Source organism: Dendronephthya gigantea, unplaced genomic scaffold, assembly GCF_004324835.1.
Source record: "Dendronephthya gigantea isolate DGI-Jeju-01 unplaced genomic scaffold, DenGig_1.0 000003F, whole genome shotgun sequence".
NCBI classification, from domain to species: Eukaryota; Metazoa; Cnidaria; class Anthozoa; order Malacalcyonacea; family Nephtheidae; genus Dendronephthya; species Dendronephthya gigantea.
Window position 1 is genome coordinate 2,496,207 of NW_021163013.1, and position 17,497 is coordinate 2,513,703.

Below are 17,497 nucleotides of genomic sequence, written 5' to 3' on the forward strand. Positions count from 1 at the left end.
GAAACCCCTATATCTCAATGTGAGAGACATATAGGGGTGTCCGAATTTCGGAAACCCTATATCTGAATGCGAGAGACAAATAGGGGTGTCCGAATTTCGGAACCCTTATATCTAAATGTGAGAGACATATAAGGGTGTCCGAATTTCGGAAACCCCTAGCTATATCTCAACGTGAGAGACATATAGGGGTGCCCGAGTAACGTAGTGCACTGTATCTACAATGGGTTAATGGGTTAATATAAAAGCTCAAAACAATGCAGTCCATACTTAGGGAGTTTTTATTATTCATATCAGTGATTATTCCTGAAGATAAATGAGTCATTTGAATGTTGGCATACATTTTAGTTAGCATGCGATAATGATATTGAGGGTAATATTCTCCAATGGTTCTGCACTTAAAAATTTAGCATCTTGCGTCTGTATAATTATAGGTACAAGCGTTGAAAATATCTTGTTTTTTAAATTAATCCAGACCCTTAGCCCTTTTAGCTTCCTCCCGATACCACCGTTTTAAATATTTTCTGGTATTTTCTTGGAGATGGCTGTTATCGTCAAGTTCGAACGAGCAGAGAATGACTGAATCTTTTAGAAGAGTGTCTGTCCAAGGTATATTTCACCATCTTTGCTCGTAACCATAAAGGGTTGCCAGGTCGTGGTATATGTACCTTTCCAGTAATGCAACTTGAATTCAAAACTTCACAAACCAGTCTCGAGCTAATTCCTCCGAATCATTTTTTACTGAAATATGCGCAAAGAAAATATCTTAGTCCTATTGAAAATTTTGACATATTTTGAGAGTTTTAAAATATTACTAAAAGTTTAGTTAGGCGCGACTGATAGCGTATAAATTATCCGTTTTGCCATTTTAATGAATTTTGGCATTTTGATTTGAATTAAAGATTTTATGTTTATCATGGTGTCCCTGAACTACATGCATTTATCCGCACCCTTTATATGTATAAAGTATCCAGTTCTGGGTTTAATCATATAGTGTTAGCTGTTGTTGGTGACACATTTTAGCTTTGTATGTATTGGCGGAAAAACTGCATGTCATCATCGAATTGCAAGTTGACATGCATTAGCAGTGCTTAGATATATACAGCCCCGATCGTTTTATTTTACTTTAAAAATCTAAGCGCGCTTCGCCCGTAATGGAAAAACGCCTTATCCTAAAATCGAAAGTATCCATTCTCATTTACATGGGTATGGTGTTCCATTTATCCCCACGTGTGTCTTTAAAATAATTAAATGAGTACTCTAGCATGTATGAAGTTATGTGCTAATATAACCAGGGAGCAGCGTGGCAGCGTCTTCAAACGTATAATTCCACCCGAAATAAAGACCCTTTGAACTTTAGAACTTGATCGAGTGCCAAAGATCATAAAAATCCGCTTAATATTCACTTAAATATTCATGAATATATTGGTGATTGCGTTTTTTTACAGCCTGTGATTCATTGGTTTATATATTTAACAATCTTTACGCCTTTCTGGTCTTGGGGAACAAAATTATAATCTAACATATTGATTCACGCACAAACAAGCGCCGGGAATAATGTAACTGTAAATCCTCAGTGACCAAATATTTTAATTGTTGCGCGCACGCAAAGTCGGCTTGGTATATGAAAATTTGCAGAATGGTGTCTCAGGATACAGAAGTATTATTATCGCGTGTTTATATAATAAAATAACTTGCAAAATATCATAAAAATTTATCGCTTACCACTGCTATCGGTTGAATCGTATTGTAAAGCTCTCTAGACTTTTTTTGGGCTCCTACTTGGTACATATGCTAACGGCGTATCGTGTGGCAAAAGATTACACGAAAGATCTAAAATCAAATAACAAAAATTTGCATTCTTATTTCACATAATAGAGCACAAATTAAGAAATCGCTCTGAAACCTGAAACCAAATTTTCACTCAAAAACCAAATATGATAAAATATATATAGCAATCGCCAATGCCTTTCTATTTAGCTTAGTTTCATATAAGATCATAAAGGATCATAAAGGATCCATTTGCGTCGCTACTTAACCCAACAGAAAATGGTGAAGAAAATTCTTCGCGCAGATCTGTACTAGTTGGGATTGATGAAGGAGAAGCTTCAAGTGAGTTTGAAACTGTATACATAAGATAGGGGAAAAAAAAAAATATATGTATAATTATATGGCATTATTAATTCATGATGCTCTTACTTTTTGCCTCTGAATCATGAGAGGAGATGATTTTTCACTGTCACTAAATCTTATATCAAAACCGGGTGAGCTGCTGGTGGCTGACGCTTGTCCTTTCTTATTCGTAGATAATAAAGACAATGCTGGTGATATTGGTTCATATATATGGTATATCAGTAAATTGCGCCGAAGCTCGAAGGTGATTCCTTGTTGTCTGACAACCTGTTTTATTTTATAGTCCACTGATTGGATTAAGATATTCCTATTAATTAACTCTCTGACAACAGAAAAAACTTTCTTTGTTATTGGTTGAGTTTACCGCTTTGACCAGGTGTAATGTTCATCTGATATACTTCGCACGCGCGCTCTTCCCACATCCAACATATTGAGCTTCAATTGTCAATGCCAGTAGTTTTGAGAGAGAGTTTATATATATAGATATGCCACAAATGAAAAAGTGGTCGGTTTGCGTCAGGCAAGGAAAGGCGTATGTATATGTTGCTGGAAAGCCGCTAGCAAAGACAGGCGTCGAGTATCATCAGTGCTGCCGGCGTGAAAAATGAGGATAATAAGCCTCTCAAGGTATGTATTAAGTTTCGATATTTTGAAAACTTTTTGATATTAGCTAGCCTTAGTCTTCTCGGATTTATAGTTGGTAGAAAGAAAAAAACCTCCTTTTTAAGAGCAAAGCTATAGGCAGGAAGAAAAATATAGCATATATAAAGGCCTTATTTAAAGGCATGCTATGCACATGTATATATAGTTATATGTGTGATCAAATTGCTTGAGACTGTCGTTATCTATATTTGGTTACCGCTGAAATTCCATTTTCGCGCTGCGTTTTCATTTTGTTTCATTGGCGCTTCGTATATGATCCCTGTTTGCCCGAGAAAAAACGAAGTAGGCATGTCATTATTTATAGGGATTGAATAAAATGACTATGTCGGTGTCGTAGTACGAGTAAAGTACGAGTATGCAGCTGAATGTATGCAGTAACGTAGGCAGCCCGACGATTTGTCATGCTATGCTAATATTTTGGTGTTCATTGACTGTGAAAACAATGAATTTATAAAGGCATTAATAATTATAATAACTTGAAATTTAGATAGCGGGACAAAATCTTTAGGCTGGCTACGCCACTGCATGTATGTGACCAATGTATATAAACACTCTCCTTATTATACAAGACCTTTGTCCCGGCGAGACTGTTTTGATATCAATAAAGTACTATATATAAATTAATAAATGCCTTTTATAGCCTTGCGCTTAAGCGATATGCATACAGGCAATGCGTGAATGCCATGAAAACACAAATTTAGGTTTTTATGGGCAAAAGGGGAACGTCATGAGTATTGAAAAGTTTTTTGTAAATTAAGGGGCGTAAAAAATAAATTTAAACAGATGATAGTTAGTAATTTGTTAGGCAACCGCCAACCATGTGGTGTGTGTTCCTGATTGTTCCAGTTTGTGGAGTATATATCCACAATCAAGCATGATTTTTGGCACTTCACTTGATGCACGTAAATTTTAGGGGTTTCGATGCACGTAAAAGCGTAGCCTGCCGGGGACCTATAGCTGACTCATTTTGCTTTAATTTAAATTTGAAGTGTGTATAATTTCACTCGCAATTTCCTGTTATGTTGACAAACACAAGCAGAGCGGCTGGCCTCCTTCTGTCCAAACAATGCAGAAAATGTTACTGTGTACGCAATTCATGTAGCAGAATACTGTAGCTAATGGTTAATCGTTGTCCTTTTTCCCTCTGTAGGGAATATATTAGCAGGCATGAACGAGGCTGTTGAAGCATTTGTTGTCTTCATGCATGCTTCGGTATCTGGGCGAATTCTGCCAGAACACTTCAACTTCACGTTTGGCAAGGTCCCAAACTTCATTTGTGTCAATTCGGCAAACAGAGAATTTGAGACATGTTTGCGGCTGGTAGAAATGTTCAGTCACTCGGGTGACTGGATATTGGATGTTAATTTACCCGAAGGTATATATAATACGTTATATATATGTAAATAATATAATACGTTTCCCGCCTGGTACAGTATTGAACATTTATTATCATCTTTGTCAAATCTTTTTCTTGCAGCTGGCGGTGTTGCAGCAGTCACGATCAAACGCAATTGCCTCATTCTGGTAAAAACAGAAGAGGAGGAACGAGAGGCCAGGCGAAAGTTGAAAGAACTTTAGAACCTATAAATCTATATATATATTATATATCTTCATTGTGTGCTGGGTATTCCCGGCTCTACGTGCGAAAACATTCAATAACGAAAATTTAATTAAGACAACTTACTTTTTAAATTGTCAAGATGTTCCTTTGCAATTTACAAAATATACTTCTAAATTGGTTTCACTTGACCATTGCCCATTCGACTTGCGTAGAGAATATAACCCGAATAATTGTAGATACAATGCACTGCGTAACTCGGACACCCCTATATGTCTCTCGCATTGAGATATAAGGGTTTCCGAAATTCGGACACCCCAATATGTCTCTCACATTGAGATATAAGGGTTTCCGAAATTCGGACACCCCTATATGTCTCTCACATTGAGATATAGGGGTTTCCGAAATTCGGACACCCTTATATGTCTCTCACATTGATATACAGGGGTTTCCGAAATTCGGATACCCTTATATGTCTCTCACATTGAGATATAGGGGTTTCCGAAATTCGGACACCCCTATATTTCTCTCGAATTGAGATATAGGGGTTTCCGAAATTCGGACACCCTTATATGTCTCTCACATTGAGATATATAGCGTTTCCGAAATTCGGACACCCCTATATGTCTCTCAAATTGAGGTATAGGGGTTTCCGAAATTCAGACACCCCGCCTATCTGTTTGAAACCGACGGACAGTGGAATCCTTATACCTCTAAGACAAAAATCCTTTTTATGCGGACAGTGGAATTGTGTCCGCAAAAAAAGCTATTTTTCAAAAAAAAATTTAAAAATCCGCAGAATTTTGTTAATTTCGCTAATATATGCGGAAATTACAAGTTTGGAAATGTTCAAAATTCTTTGGAACACGTTTCAGACGATTCGCGAATCACTCTCGACTTCTTAGAGGGACGAGTTTTTGACATCAAATGGCATAGCCAGCCTTACATTTTTGTCCCGTAGGTGCTATGTAAATTTTGAGTTATTATAATTATTCGTGTCCTTAGAAATTCATTGTTCTCACAATCAATGAACACCAAAATATTAGCATAGCGGGACAAATTGTCGGGCTGCATAGCTACGCTACTCAAATATCTCTCGTTGAAAATTTAATATGTATTAAATCTTTGGATTTGTTATAATAAACCTTGTTCTATATTCATCGAATATGTCATGCTATGCTCGCAAAGTGCATGTGCGCATTTAAAGTCTCATTGCATGTTGACCACGACATTTCACTGAATTATCCAATAATTGAAAAAAGAAAAAAGCTACAACTTTTTTAAACAAACGTCAGAGGACTCGTTTTCATGCATGGATTTTCTTTCCCCCTCTCTCTCTTCCCTTTCTTTCAGCCATTGCTCTCAAAATTCTCAATTAGCCATTTAATTTTATAGATCGTTGTTGCCATATGATAATGACTAAAAGGGAGAATGAAGTAGTGCTTAAACACTCGAGTGATTGCATACATTGCATTAGACGTCGACAATAATGTGGCTTATTTATTTATTATTCAGTGGTGGAATTCAGTAGAACTCATACACCACTACATCCACGGGGTGCAGTGCGCGTATTTTCCGTATGTCATGTTTAGGAGTGACATAACGAGTTTGGAACACTTTCCCGCAATTTTTATTGCTGTTGTTGTGAATTCATGGTGAACAGGTTTAAATGCATCGTTATAATCATGGGTGAAAAAAATACCTTTCGAAACTAATCTCAACTTGGTTCTCTGATGTAATAGTTATCACTTTGGACTTTGAATTCTACTAGTAAATCCGAGCTCAAATCTCGGCAGGACCTACGACCACCTTTAACGCAAATAACGCTTTCACGCAAAAAAACTGGAAGGATTGCACGTCACGTGAGAAACAGGCACTTCTCATGATGATTAGTCGAAGATTTATGGCAGTGAAAATAATTCAAATGTTTTATGCAAGTGTTCTGTATCCCGTAAATTCACTCGAAATATGTTGTTCCTGATTTTTTTTGGAAATATAAAACCAATGCAATAAAATAGTATCGATTTTGTTTACAAAGGCAAAAGTTAATTTCTATTGTCGGCGTAAAACCATGCAATATTTTCATTCAAATTGAGGATGATGAAGACCCGAAAGCGGATATGCGTTGACCGGGAACCGAAACCAGATCTACTGCTTGGAAGGCAGCAATGCTAACCATTACACCATCAACGCAAGATATGGTAATGTTCGACACATCATTGTACTTATGGTTAAAAATCGAAGGTAGCAAATAGATGGAGAGAATAACGAAAATCAGAGATAGAAAAAAATTGCAGCCTGGTTGGAATGGAGAAATTCATGGTGAACAGACTTATATGCATCGTTATAATCCTTGATGAAAAAATTGCGTTTCGAAACCAACTTCAAGTTGGTTCTGTGGTGTAATGGCTAGCACTTTGGACTTTGAATCCAAGGATCCGAGTTCAAATCTCGGCAGGACCTACGACCATCTTTAACGCAAATCACGCTTTCCAGCAAAAAATTATTGGCTGCATTGCACGTCTCTTGGAAACGAGGCCCTTTTTAGGATCATTAGTCGAAGATTTATGGCAGTGAAGATAATTCAAACGTTTTTTGCTAGTGTTCTTTGTCCCGTAAATTCCATTCACTCGAAATATGTTGTTCCTGATTTTTTTTTAAATATAAAACCAATGGAATATAATAGCGACGGTTTTTTTTACAAAGGGAAAAATTAATTTCTATTGTCGGCCTAAAAACATGCAATATTTTCCTTCAAACAGAAATGATGAAGACCCACAAGCGAATATGCGTAGACCGGGAATCAAACCTAGATCTACTGCTTGGAAGGCAACAATGCTAACCATTACACCATCAACGCAAGATATGGTAATACTCCACATATCATTGTACTTTTTGTTACAAATCAAAGGGTAGCAAATAGATGGAGAGAATGAAGAAAATCATGGAAATAAAAAATTGCACGCTAGTTCGAATGGAGAAATTCATCGTGAACAGATTTATAGCCATCGTTATAATCCTGGATGAAAAAAAGCGTTTAAAAACCAATCTCAATTTGGTTCTCTTTTGTAATGGTTAGCACTTTGAACTCTGAATGCAACGATCTGAGTTCAAATCTCGGCGGAACCAATTTTAACTCTAATCACTCTTCGCGGAAAAAATTGCAAGCATTGCACGTCTCGTTGAATCAAAGCACTTTTTAAGATCATTAGTCGAACTATAGGGCAGTGAAAATAATTCGTACGTTTTTTTGTAGTGTTCTGAGTCCCGTAAATTCACTCAAAATATTTTTTTTTATTTTTTTTTTTGGAAATATAAACCGATGGAATGGAATAGCAACTCTTTTGCTAACAAAAGGAAAAGTTAATTTCCATTTTCGGCCTAAAAACATGCAATATTTTCCTTTAAACAGAGGATGATGAAGACCCAAATAGGAATATGCGTTGACCGGGAATCGAACGCAGAGCTGCTGTTTGGGAGGCATCAATGCTGACCATTACACCATCAACGCAAGATATTACAATAATTGACACATCATTGTACTGTTTGTTACCAATCAAAGGTAGCAAATAGATTGAGAGCATGAAGAAAATCATAGAGAGAAAAAAGTTGCACGCTAGTTTGAATCGAGAAATTCATCGTGAGCAGTTTTATATTCATCGTTATAATCCTGGATTAAAAAAATGCGTTTCGAACCCAACCTCACGTTGGTTCTGAGGTGTAATGGTTAGCACTTTGGACCTTGAATCCAACGATCCGAGCTCAAATCTCGGCAGGACCAACTTTAACTCTAATCACTCTTTACGGAAAAAATTGCAAGAATTGCACGTCTCGTTGAATCGAGGCGCTTTTTAAGATGATTAGTCGAAGATTTAGGGCAGTGAAGATAATTCGAACGTTTTTTGGTAGTTTTCGGTGTCCCGTAAATTCACTCAAAATTTGTTCTTTCTGATTTTTTTTGGAAATATAAAACCTATGGAATGAAATAGCAACTGTTTTGTTAACAAAGGGAAAAATTTTATTTCTATTGTCGGCCTAAAAACATGCAATATTTTCCTTCAAACAGAAATGATGAAGATTGAAGACCAAAAAGCAAATATGCGTTGACCGGGAATCGAACCCAGATCTATTGCTTGGAAGGCAGCAATGCTAACCATTACACCATCAACGCAAGATATGACAATATTCGACACATCATTGTACTTTTTCTTACGAATAAAAGGGTAGCAAATAGGTGGAGAAAATGAAGAAAATCATATAGAAGTAAAAAATTTGCACGCTAGTTTGAATGGAAAAATTCATCGTGAACAGTTTTATTTGCATTGTTATAATCATGGATGAAAAAAATGCGTTTAAAAGCCAATCTCAATCTGGTTCTGTGGTGTAATGGTTAGCACTTTGGACTCTGAATCCAACGATCCGAGTTCAAATCTCGGCAGGACCAACTTTAGCTCAAATCACTCTTTACGGAAAAAATTGCAAGCATTGCACGTCTCGTTGAATCGAGGCGCTTTTTAAGATGATTAGTCGAAGATTTAGGGCAGTGAAGATAATTCGTACGTTTTTTTAGTTGTGTTCTGAGTCCCTTAAGCCCCGTTTACACTACACTCAGTTTATTGGCACGGCACGGCTAAAATGGGTACCCGTTCCCATTTCATCTGTACTCGGCCTTTGTTTTGGTAGCCTGAACACTGATAAAATTGGGTACGTGTGCCCATTTTAGCCGTGCCGTGCCGATAAATTCATTGTAGTGTAAACGGGGCTTTATATTCACTCAAAATATGTTCTTTCTGATTTTTTTTGGAAATATAAAACCAATGGAATGAAATAGCAACTCTTTTGTTAACAAAAGGAAAAGTTAATCGTGTAGAGTTTAAGTTTTCATTGTAAACAAAAAGGGCGACGCGTTATTACAGAATTGTATTGGAGTTAGGAATAAAATTTTGTTTAACGTAAACCTTTAAAGGAAGCTTAAAATGTCGGACCGAAAATTGCTACATTATGGTAACAACTTTCATGAACGGAAAATTTGTAATATAACGATATAGAAATTTTATTCGGTATCACGACTTTTAATTATGAACCAGTGGTGAAATAAAATATATAGCGCAGTACGTAAATACCTCAAAAGCTGCGCAAATAAATGCCATTCTCTAATCATTTTGATTGGTGAATACTAAGTGTCACATCCCCCTTAGCTTGCCAGTACAATGTGTCTCAATCGGTAAATCTTCCCAAATCTGTACGATTTTTACGTAGGTAGTTTGGTATTTTGAACTAACTTTAGTGCGAAATTGGTATATTCCAGCTGTGAAATTTGACCCCCCGAGCAAAAGCGCACTGGAATGGCGAACAGAACGAACTAGATATCGGCCTTTCTTGTTCGAATATGCATCCATTTTGCTTGTTTTTAGTACAAGCTTTGTGGCCAAGCCTTGGTCTCTAAGCAAAATTAATATATTCATAAACATTGCCGCCTATGGCTGGAATGTTACATAATTATATTGAAACCGGCGAAACTTTGAAATTAATTTCGTGCAATATTTATAACAACAAACGCAATAATTTTTAGCGTCTATAGCAGTTAGGTTAATGTTTTTAAAGCATATAGAAACAAGTTCTTAAATGTCTGACGCAACTATTTCTTTGGCGAATGTTAAACTGCTCATAAATGGAAATGTGCCGTCGAATATGTTGTTCTACGTCGCCAAACAAGCCATATCAGGTGATCATGTAATATACTGTATGGCTATTCACAATAGCGTTTTGCAGTCTGATATGTGAACAGTCTGAACCTGGTGTATAAATACACTCATTGTATATTGATACTGCAAAGTGTAAATTAATATACCCCTTGCAGTAAAAGTATACACCTTTCAGTGTAAATACAGAGGCAAGAGCATATACACCAAAATTGGTGTAAATATACACGGCCGTTGAGTGTATATTGACCTTTAAGAAGGATTATATTTGCACCTCTTTGTGTGTTTGTAGGGAGGCAGGAATTTACACCTTTTTTGGTGTTGGTACAACACTTGGAGATTTAGAGTGTATAGACACGCACACGGATCTGCGAATTTTTAAGCAAGGCATGAATATAAGGAAGCGAATGGAAACGAAACCCGATTTCAATTTCTTAAGACAGGAAATTAATTATTGTAAAAGAGCTTAACTATGTCTCGCATTGCGAAGAATCCTACGAAATGCGAGACTTATTTAATTAAGCTCTTTTTCAATAAATTTTAATTAAATCCAATCAGCAAAAATTAATCATAGAATTGAGGATGCCATAGCGCACGCAAATTAAAACTTTGTCGATAATTTCTTCTCAATATGCATGTGTGTATTAACTATAATTACTGAATTATAATTTTTAGGTGAATAAGAAAATTTCTTAGGGTCCAGCAAATTAGTTATTAGTAGTTTTGCAACTGATTAAATACAGTAATTTCATTTTAATACTGTTAGCTTCGGGAGAATTTACCAAAAGTATCCTCCTTCACTAATGTCAAAGTCATAAATGATAAAACAGCTTTCAAATTTCGAAACATTCAAACAACGTCTCGCATTGCGTAGGATTTTGTATATATCACGGTAGGCTTTCTTTTTCAAAAGTACCGTGTGGTATTACATATAATATCGTGCATGTCTAGCTGTTAAGTAATATATCTTAAGTCTTTTTTCCACTAGGGGGGATTTTGGGCACGGAGCGGAAGTTTAATTTTTTTTCTCACGTTAGCCTTGGATGAAATTAAAGGTCAACACAGACCGGACGCGAAGACGAAACGCGACACGAATTTTCAGTTTTCAGAATCATATAAATTGAATTCTGGGATCAAAACTTGGAATCTATGGAGGCTAGAGCAGTCAAAATGGTTTTTTTTAATGTAATCTAGAAGAAAATTTTGATAAGTTCAAATTTATTTGCCTTTGAAAGATATAAAACGTTGATAATTCGGGCCGCGTTGCCAATTCGCGTCCGGTCTGTATGGAAATGTCGACACAGACCGGACGCGATGCGATGCCGCGACGCGATTTTTCAGTTTTTAGAAGCACATAAATTAATTTCTGGAAGAAAAATTTGGAATCTATGGACGCCAGAGCAGTCAAAATGTATTATCGTTAAGTAATCTACAAGAATATAATGATCGTTTAAAATTTATTTGCTCTTGGGAAATCAAAAACCGTTTGAAAAATCGCGCCGCGTTGCCAAATCGCGTCCGGTCTGTGTTGGGCCTAAAAACGCGCAGAAAATGAAAAATTTCGTTCGTGCAAAAATTCCGTATTGTGGAAAATAGGCTTTAAACAGAATGTTATGCGTTTCGAAACCCATCTCAAGTGGGTACTGTGGTGAGATGGTTTACTAACCTTCAACGGATGGAAAATTAAATATAAGTGGTTGTCTAGCTGTTAAAGCAATATATCTTAGGCCTTTTTTCCACTAGAGGGAATTTTGGGCACGGAGCAGAAGTTTAGTTTTTTTTTCTCACGTTAGCCTTGGATGAAATTAAAGGTCAACTCAGACCGGACGAGAGGACGAAACGCGACACGAATTTTCAGTTTTCAGAATCATATAAATTAAATTCTGGGATCAAAATTTGGGATCTATGGACGCTACAGCAGTCAAAATGTATTTTTTTAATGTAATCTAGAAGAAAATTTTGATAAGTTTGAAAACTATAAAACGTTGATCATTCGGGCCGCGTTGCCAATTCGCGTCCGGTCTGTATGGGCCTTAAATGTCGACACAGAGCGGCGCGATGCGATGCCGCGACGGGATTTTTCAGTTTTTAGAAGCGCATAAAATAATTTCTGGAAGAAAAATTTGGAATCTATGGACGCCAAAGCAGTCAAAAGGTATTATCGTTAAGTAATCTACAAGAATATCAGGAAAGTTTAAAAAATAATTTGCTTTTGGGAAATCAAAAACCGTTTGAAAAATCGCGCCGCGTTGCCAAATCGCGTCCGGTCTATGCGGGCCTTAAAGCGCGCAGACAATGAAAAATTTCGCTCGCGCGAAAATTCTGCATTGTGGAAAATAGGCTTGAAACAGAATGTATGCGTTCGGAAACCCATCTTAAGTTGTAATGGTTTACTAACCTTCAACGGATGGAAAATTGAATATAAGTGCCGGTTTTCTCAGTAGCGGTTAAAGCAATATATCTTAAGCCTTTTTTCCACTAGAGGGAATTTCGGGCACCGAGCGGAAGTTTAATTTTTTTTCTCACGTTAGCCTTGAATGAAATTAAAAGTCAACACAGACCGGACGCGATATTACACCTGTATGTCGATATTAATTATACATTAACAACCTATATATAATTATTCGAATTTCATGTAATTGTGAAGTAGAAAACACAGTTATATATACAGTTATAGGAACACGAGTGGGAGTTTGGGAAATAATCTGTGGGAAAACGAGCTCGTAGATCGAGTTTGTCAACGTTGCTTCTAGTTCTCTCAAACTCCCACAAGTGTTTCCGCATAACTAAATAGAGAAACAGGAAAACAGTTTTTCTATTTGTTTTATAATATAACTCAATAAAAAGATTTTGTAAAAATATTATAATTCGATTCAATTACAAATTCTCATTACATCGCTTCGCATGTCAAGTTAGGCGGGAAAATTCCCGTGTTTCTATACGGTTATAGAAACACACTTCTCAACCAATCAGCACATGCTTACTATGAATGTTATAACATAATTAGCTATATACGCTATAATAATTATATACTCTGCATGACGATGTTCAATTTCGAAAGCGAAAATTGATTTCGAACTTCTGAAAGGGGATAAAAATTCATCGAACAATAAACCCAAAACTATCATTATCAGGGTCGTAACTAGAACGATAATTGGGGGGGGATGTTAATTCATATATTCAGTTCTGCCCGACGGATTTCCATTGTGAGCTATTGCACTTAAAAAAGAAATTCGTCGGGCTGAACTGAATATATGAATAAACACCCCCCAACTATCGTTCTAATAATAACAAAGGAATTCCAAACCGGAAAAATGCTAATTCGGTAGAATAGTGAAAAGAGGACAACCTATAAAAACCCAAAACAATATCATTTCAATAATTCTACCAAAGGTATTTTGCCAGGAATTTCGAAAGCCAACTCACGATCAGTCAATTCGTATCGATGTAAAGTTGCAAAGGTATAATTATATGGATGCGAGGTTCTATTATCATCTTTAAACGGCGAAAATACACAGCTGAATGACAGATTTATCTCTGTTTTGACTATCTCAGTATTTTTAGAATGAACGGGTATTATTTTTTACACAGCGCAAAATCTCTGACGATGATAAACTTCCTGTTAACAACTGGCGTCATATTTTGCTTTCAGTTCGTATTCTGTTCTGCTGGTGAGTATTATACAATGCAGTATTGTAGCCAGCCGAGCAATTTACATACCAACTAAATTCAAATAGCTGGACAATTTCGTTGGGCTGCATATGCCACGTACAACAATACGCTACTATATTATCTTTGCTGTTTTATAATAATTATTGTGATTACTATATCCAAAACGAATGTCCAGTTTAAAAGTTGGCTGTTGTTATCTAACTTCTCTAGGTTCAGTTTAAATGAGGTTAAATCATTAGCACTATGTTTTTCGCTTAACATTCGGCGTTAGTACTTGCAAGTCGCGATAATTTGAGCACTTTACCGCTCGCGATCGCTTATAGTTATACCTTACAATTAGACAGACAATGACCTTACGATATGAGTCTACAAACCTAAAATAAAAACTTATATTGGACACTGCTTACTGCATTCGTCGCACGATGATTTAGAGAGTCTTATATAATTAGGATTTGTGATGCATGTACGGCACCTAAATAACTTCGCTAATGAAACCAAAGGCAATTTTTCTTTTGTAACTTAATTGATACTGAGCAAGCTTAATTTCTGGCTAATAAAATTTACTCGAGTTAAAGTTCATCCAAAGAAGTTGGCGTAGAATTATCAAAGTGCCTATCATCACTTGTGGGATCTTTACGGATTTGAATAGAGCTTGAAAAATTAGTTTATAAGTTCTAGAACCCTTTTTGATATAGTTAAATAGTTTCGGAAATATTTACATCTAAACATGACGATTTGCCTAAATTTCCGTCGTGCTCGGGAGCCTGGGACTCAGGTACCGAGTTCTTGTCAAACATAATATAATCAATTGCAATTTTACTTCGATCTTCCAATAACGTAAAATATTTTGAGAAAAAGCGCAAACTATATCGCCAGCGAAACTCTTCCTGTTTACATTATAAAAGACGGCGTGTTTGCAAATCATTCCCGAGTCCCAGTCCCCCCACCGATGTAACTATTTATTATATCAAAAAAGGTTGTAGAACTTTTAAACTAATTTTTTAAGCCCTATTCAAATCCATAAAGATCCCACAAGTGATATGGGCACTTTAAATGCAATAAATCAATTTTATATCGTGGAGTTGGTATAGCAAAAGCGGAACGACAGCTTTTGACATTAGACGATACGAGTATCAGTTATTCCGCTGATTCATTGGACAAAATGTAATTTGTTATTAACCGTGTATTAGAAAATCTGAATAACTGGCTTACAACTAATAAGCTTAGTTTGAGCATAGTTAAATGCTTGCAAATAGATAATCTCTATACATGTTTAAAGTATTAAAAGGAAATATGTCTCCATATTTACAAACCTTGTTTTCTATTCGAAATTCTGAGTATGATTTTAGAAATAATCAACTTTAGAAATAATCAACGTAGCTTATGCTCTAACGGGGCTTTGCTATGGAGCAGCTTTCCTGAAGAGATGCGTAATTTAGCCCTCTTTCCTCAATTAAGGAAAGCTACAAATGATTATTTTACTAATTTACATAACGAATCTCCCACGGCAATTTTGTAAACCAGTTGTATTTTTTAACTGAAGATTCCTCCGTGTCTAAATAAACTGTTTGTATTGTATTGTATTGTATTAATAGTAATCGAAACGCATTAATTGTTTACTGCATGTTACGTGTGTGGGAAATCCGACCGAGGGAACGCAAGTAGTAATAAGTAATCTCCTAATTCGCAAAACAATTTTTGTATCCCGGCGCATGTGTTAGGTAGCTTTGACCTGTTTTGAATTTGCCGGTACTGTAGCTCTCTATACACTTAGATCAATTCTCTATTTGCTGCATGTATATATAAGCTTAATTTTTTGCCTGCTCCAAAATCATTATGCTATATAATAGCTCTACGTTAACTTATAGTCTTTAGCTACAGTGCGGTATGAATCAAATTAGGGTAAACTCTGTTGTCTAGTTGTGTGTTTTCTCAGCTACGTTGAATTGTTTTGATGTTCAGTTTTGTGAACTATCAACTGCATGAAAGCATAAATTTACAGCAAAAAAAATCCAATATTTCCTATCATCTTGGAAAGCACTGAGCCGAAAACGGGTTAGATTTACCACGTGCATGCAACTTCGCTTTACTTGGATCTAATTGGAAAAAAAATAGAATAATGTTGTTTTTGAATATTTTTCTCCAGATGAAAAGCCAATTTTATCGCAAATTCCGTCTTACAAGTCGAGGTTCAGAGGTAAGTGTAATGAGGGATATTGTTGCATGGTTCCTGACGTCACGTAGCGTCGTTTTGGCCTATTCTCGCCAGTTTTTGCATACAAACGCATGCAGCCATGTTAGAAAATGCTTAAGAGGTTAACGTCTTATGTGTCTTTCAATGTGATAAAATTTATCAAATTCGTAGAGTAATTTTGTTTGATCGCCAAAAATATTTCCTTTGGCTCAGTTGCCGTGATGCAATAATTATAATGCAATATGACTTGAATATTAAATATTCAACAATATTTTAACGAGTATTTGAAGTATTCGAAGTAAACGGTGTCGCAAACATCGATAAGTTGGTCATTCTTTATCTTACCCTCTACTCAAATTATCAATTTTTTATAAGTGTGTTATTATAATCGAGCCGAATCTGTAAGATTATTTGTGTAGTTGATTGATGGAGTAAAAGCAATCGAGGATTGTCTTCTGGCAAAATACTGATCTATAGACCAATTGCGAAACTTAGTGACCGCGCCTTCGCTCAACATGGAAACGAGGCTTATTATGCAAAAAACAATATTTGTATTTTTTGCAGTACAAAGCTATTCGCCGAGTTATATGCCGTTTTTCGCCTTTGTTTTACATATTTTTCGATTCCTTTCAGCTTGGTTTCATCGTTGTTATCATAGTTTTCAGGTTAGGAAGTTTTGCCTTTCAATTGAGGCGTTTTTGTGGTGTTTTCATTAATCTTTTCGGCTGCTTTCGTCGGGGAAGTATGGAAAAGGCCGACACAAACTCAGGTAAAAAATTAGTTTTTCCGAACTATTTCGTCTCAAGTTTTGAAAATGTATTTCATTTTTCTCCCTTTTATTTGTGCAAAATTTGGCGATATATATTTGGTTCAAAATCTATGTTTTTTATGTCAAAAATTATTGAAAAGTCACGATCGAGCAAACCACCATGTTCAATTTCTCATCTAAAATTTTTTTATACCAATTTTATCGATCGATAAGATGTAATTTGACAGCAATTTTACAGCTCAGCAAAAAAAATAGTAGAAATCTGTTGACAAAAACTATAAGAGATAAAATAAGCAACGGAGTTTTATGTTTATTTTCCCTGTGTATATAGACTACAGAGTACAGTACATGTGATGTGATGCCGACTGAAAAGCAAAACAACTCTTCAACTTGGCACACATGCATGACATGGATAGTAAAATACTTATAACCAAGACATAATATCATTGTCTATTTTGAATTGCCATTTGAATATTCCTTTTCCCGCAATAACATACTATAAAGGTAGTAAATGCGAGCTGCAGCGTTTTTTAAGATACACCTTTACATGATGGCAAAGCCGAAAGCGAAAATATTTAAACCGGAGTTCGCAAGTGTTTTTCCGTTTACGATGGTGAACGGAATCCTTTCCTTTTCAAGTATTCCTGGTTAACCCTTATTAAACATCTATTGCATGGTAGTAGATAGAAAGAATAGTGTTTTGTACTAACAAAAATGCAGAATTCAGATGCAAACTCAGATGCATTCGAATTCGACTTTTATAAAATTCGGTCTTCAGGCCGGCATGCAAGCTATGCATCGTCTGTACT

General features: G+C 36.0%; 1 protein-coding gene, 1 long non-coding RNA gene and 3 other non-coding genes across 6 annotated transcripts; 3 read left to right on the forward strand and 2 right to left on the reverse strand.

Annotated features, from left to right (window-relative positions):
* Positions 1-615: 615 nt before the first annotated feature.
* Positions 616-2,266, reverse strand: LOC114542133. The gene is made up of 3 exons (XR_003689492.1): positions 2,197-2,266; positions 1,723-1,830; positions 616-738 (listed from the first exon to the last, which is right to left on the reverse strand). It is a non-coding gene; the product is annotated as an uncharacterized LOC114542133 (long non-coding RNA).
* A 392-nt stretch (positions 2,267-2,658) lies between these two features.
* On the forward strand, positions 2,659-4,447 carry LOC114542165. Of its 2 annotated transcripts, XR_003689505.1 has the most exons (3): positions 2,659-2,757; positions 3,944-4,168; positions 4,271-4,447. XR_003689505.1 is itself a non-coding variant. In XM_028561911.1 (2 exons), the coding sequence occupies exons 1-2, from the start codon at positions 3,961-3,963 to the stop codon at positions 4,369-4,371; spliced, it is 309 nt and encodes a 102-aa protein (XP_028417712.1). In that variant the 5' UTR covers positions 3,742-3,960; the 3' UTR covers positions 4,372-4,447. The 2 variants fall into 2 exon arrangements, 1 of the variants encoding a protein (XP_028417712.1); XM_028561911.1 differs by lacking the exon at positions 2,659-2,757 and having other exon boundaries at positions 3,742-4,168.
* A 2,295-nt stretch (positions 4,448-6,742) lies between these two features.
* Positions 6,743-6,814, forward strand: Trnaq-uug. Its single transcript has one exon. It is a non-coding gene; the product is annotated as a tRNA-Gln (tRNA).
* Positions 6,815-8,450: 1,636 nt separating this feature from the next.
* Trnag-ucc lies at positions 8,451-8,522 on the reverse strand. Its single transcript has one exon. It is a non-coding gene; the product is annotated as a tRNA-Gly (tRNA).
* Positions 8,523-8,723: 201 nt separating this feature from the next.
* Positions 8,724-8,795, forward strand: Trnaq-cug. Its single transcript has one exon. It is a non-coding gene; the product is annotated as a tRNA-Gln (tRNA).
* Positions 8,796-17,497: the final 8,702 nt, after the last annotated feature.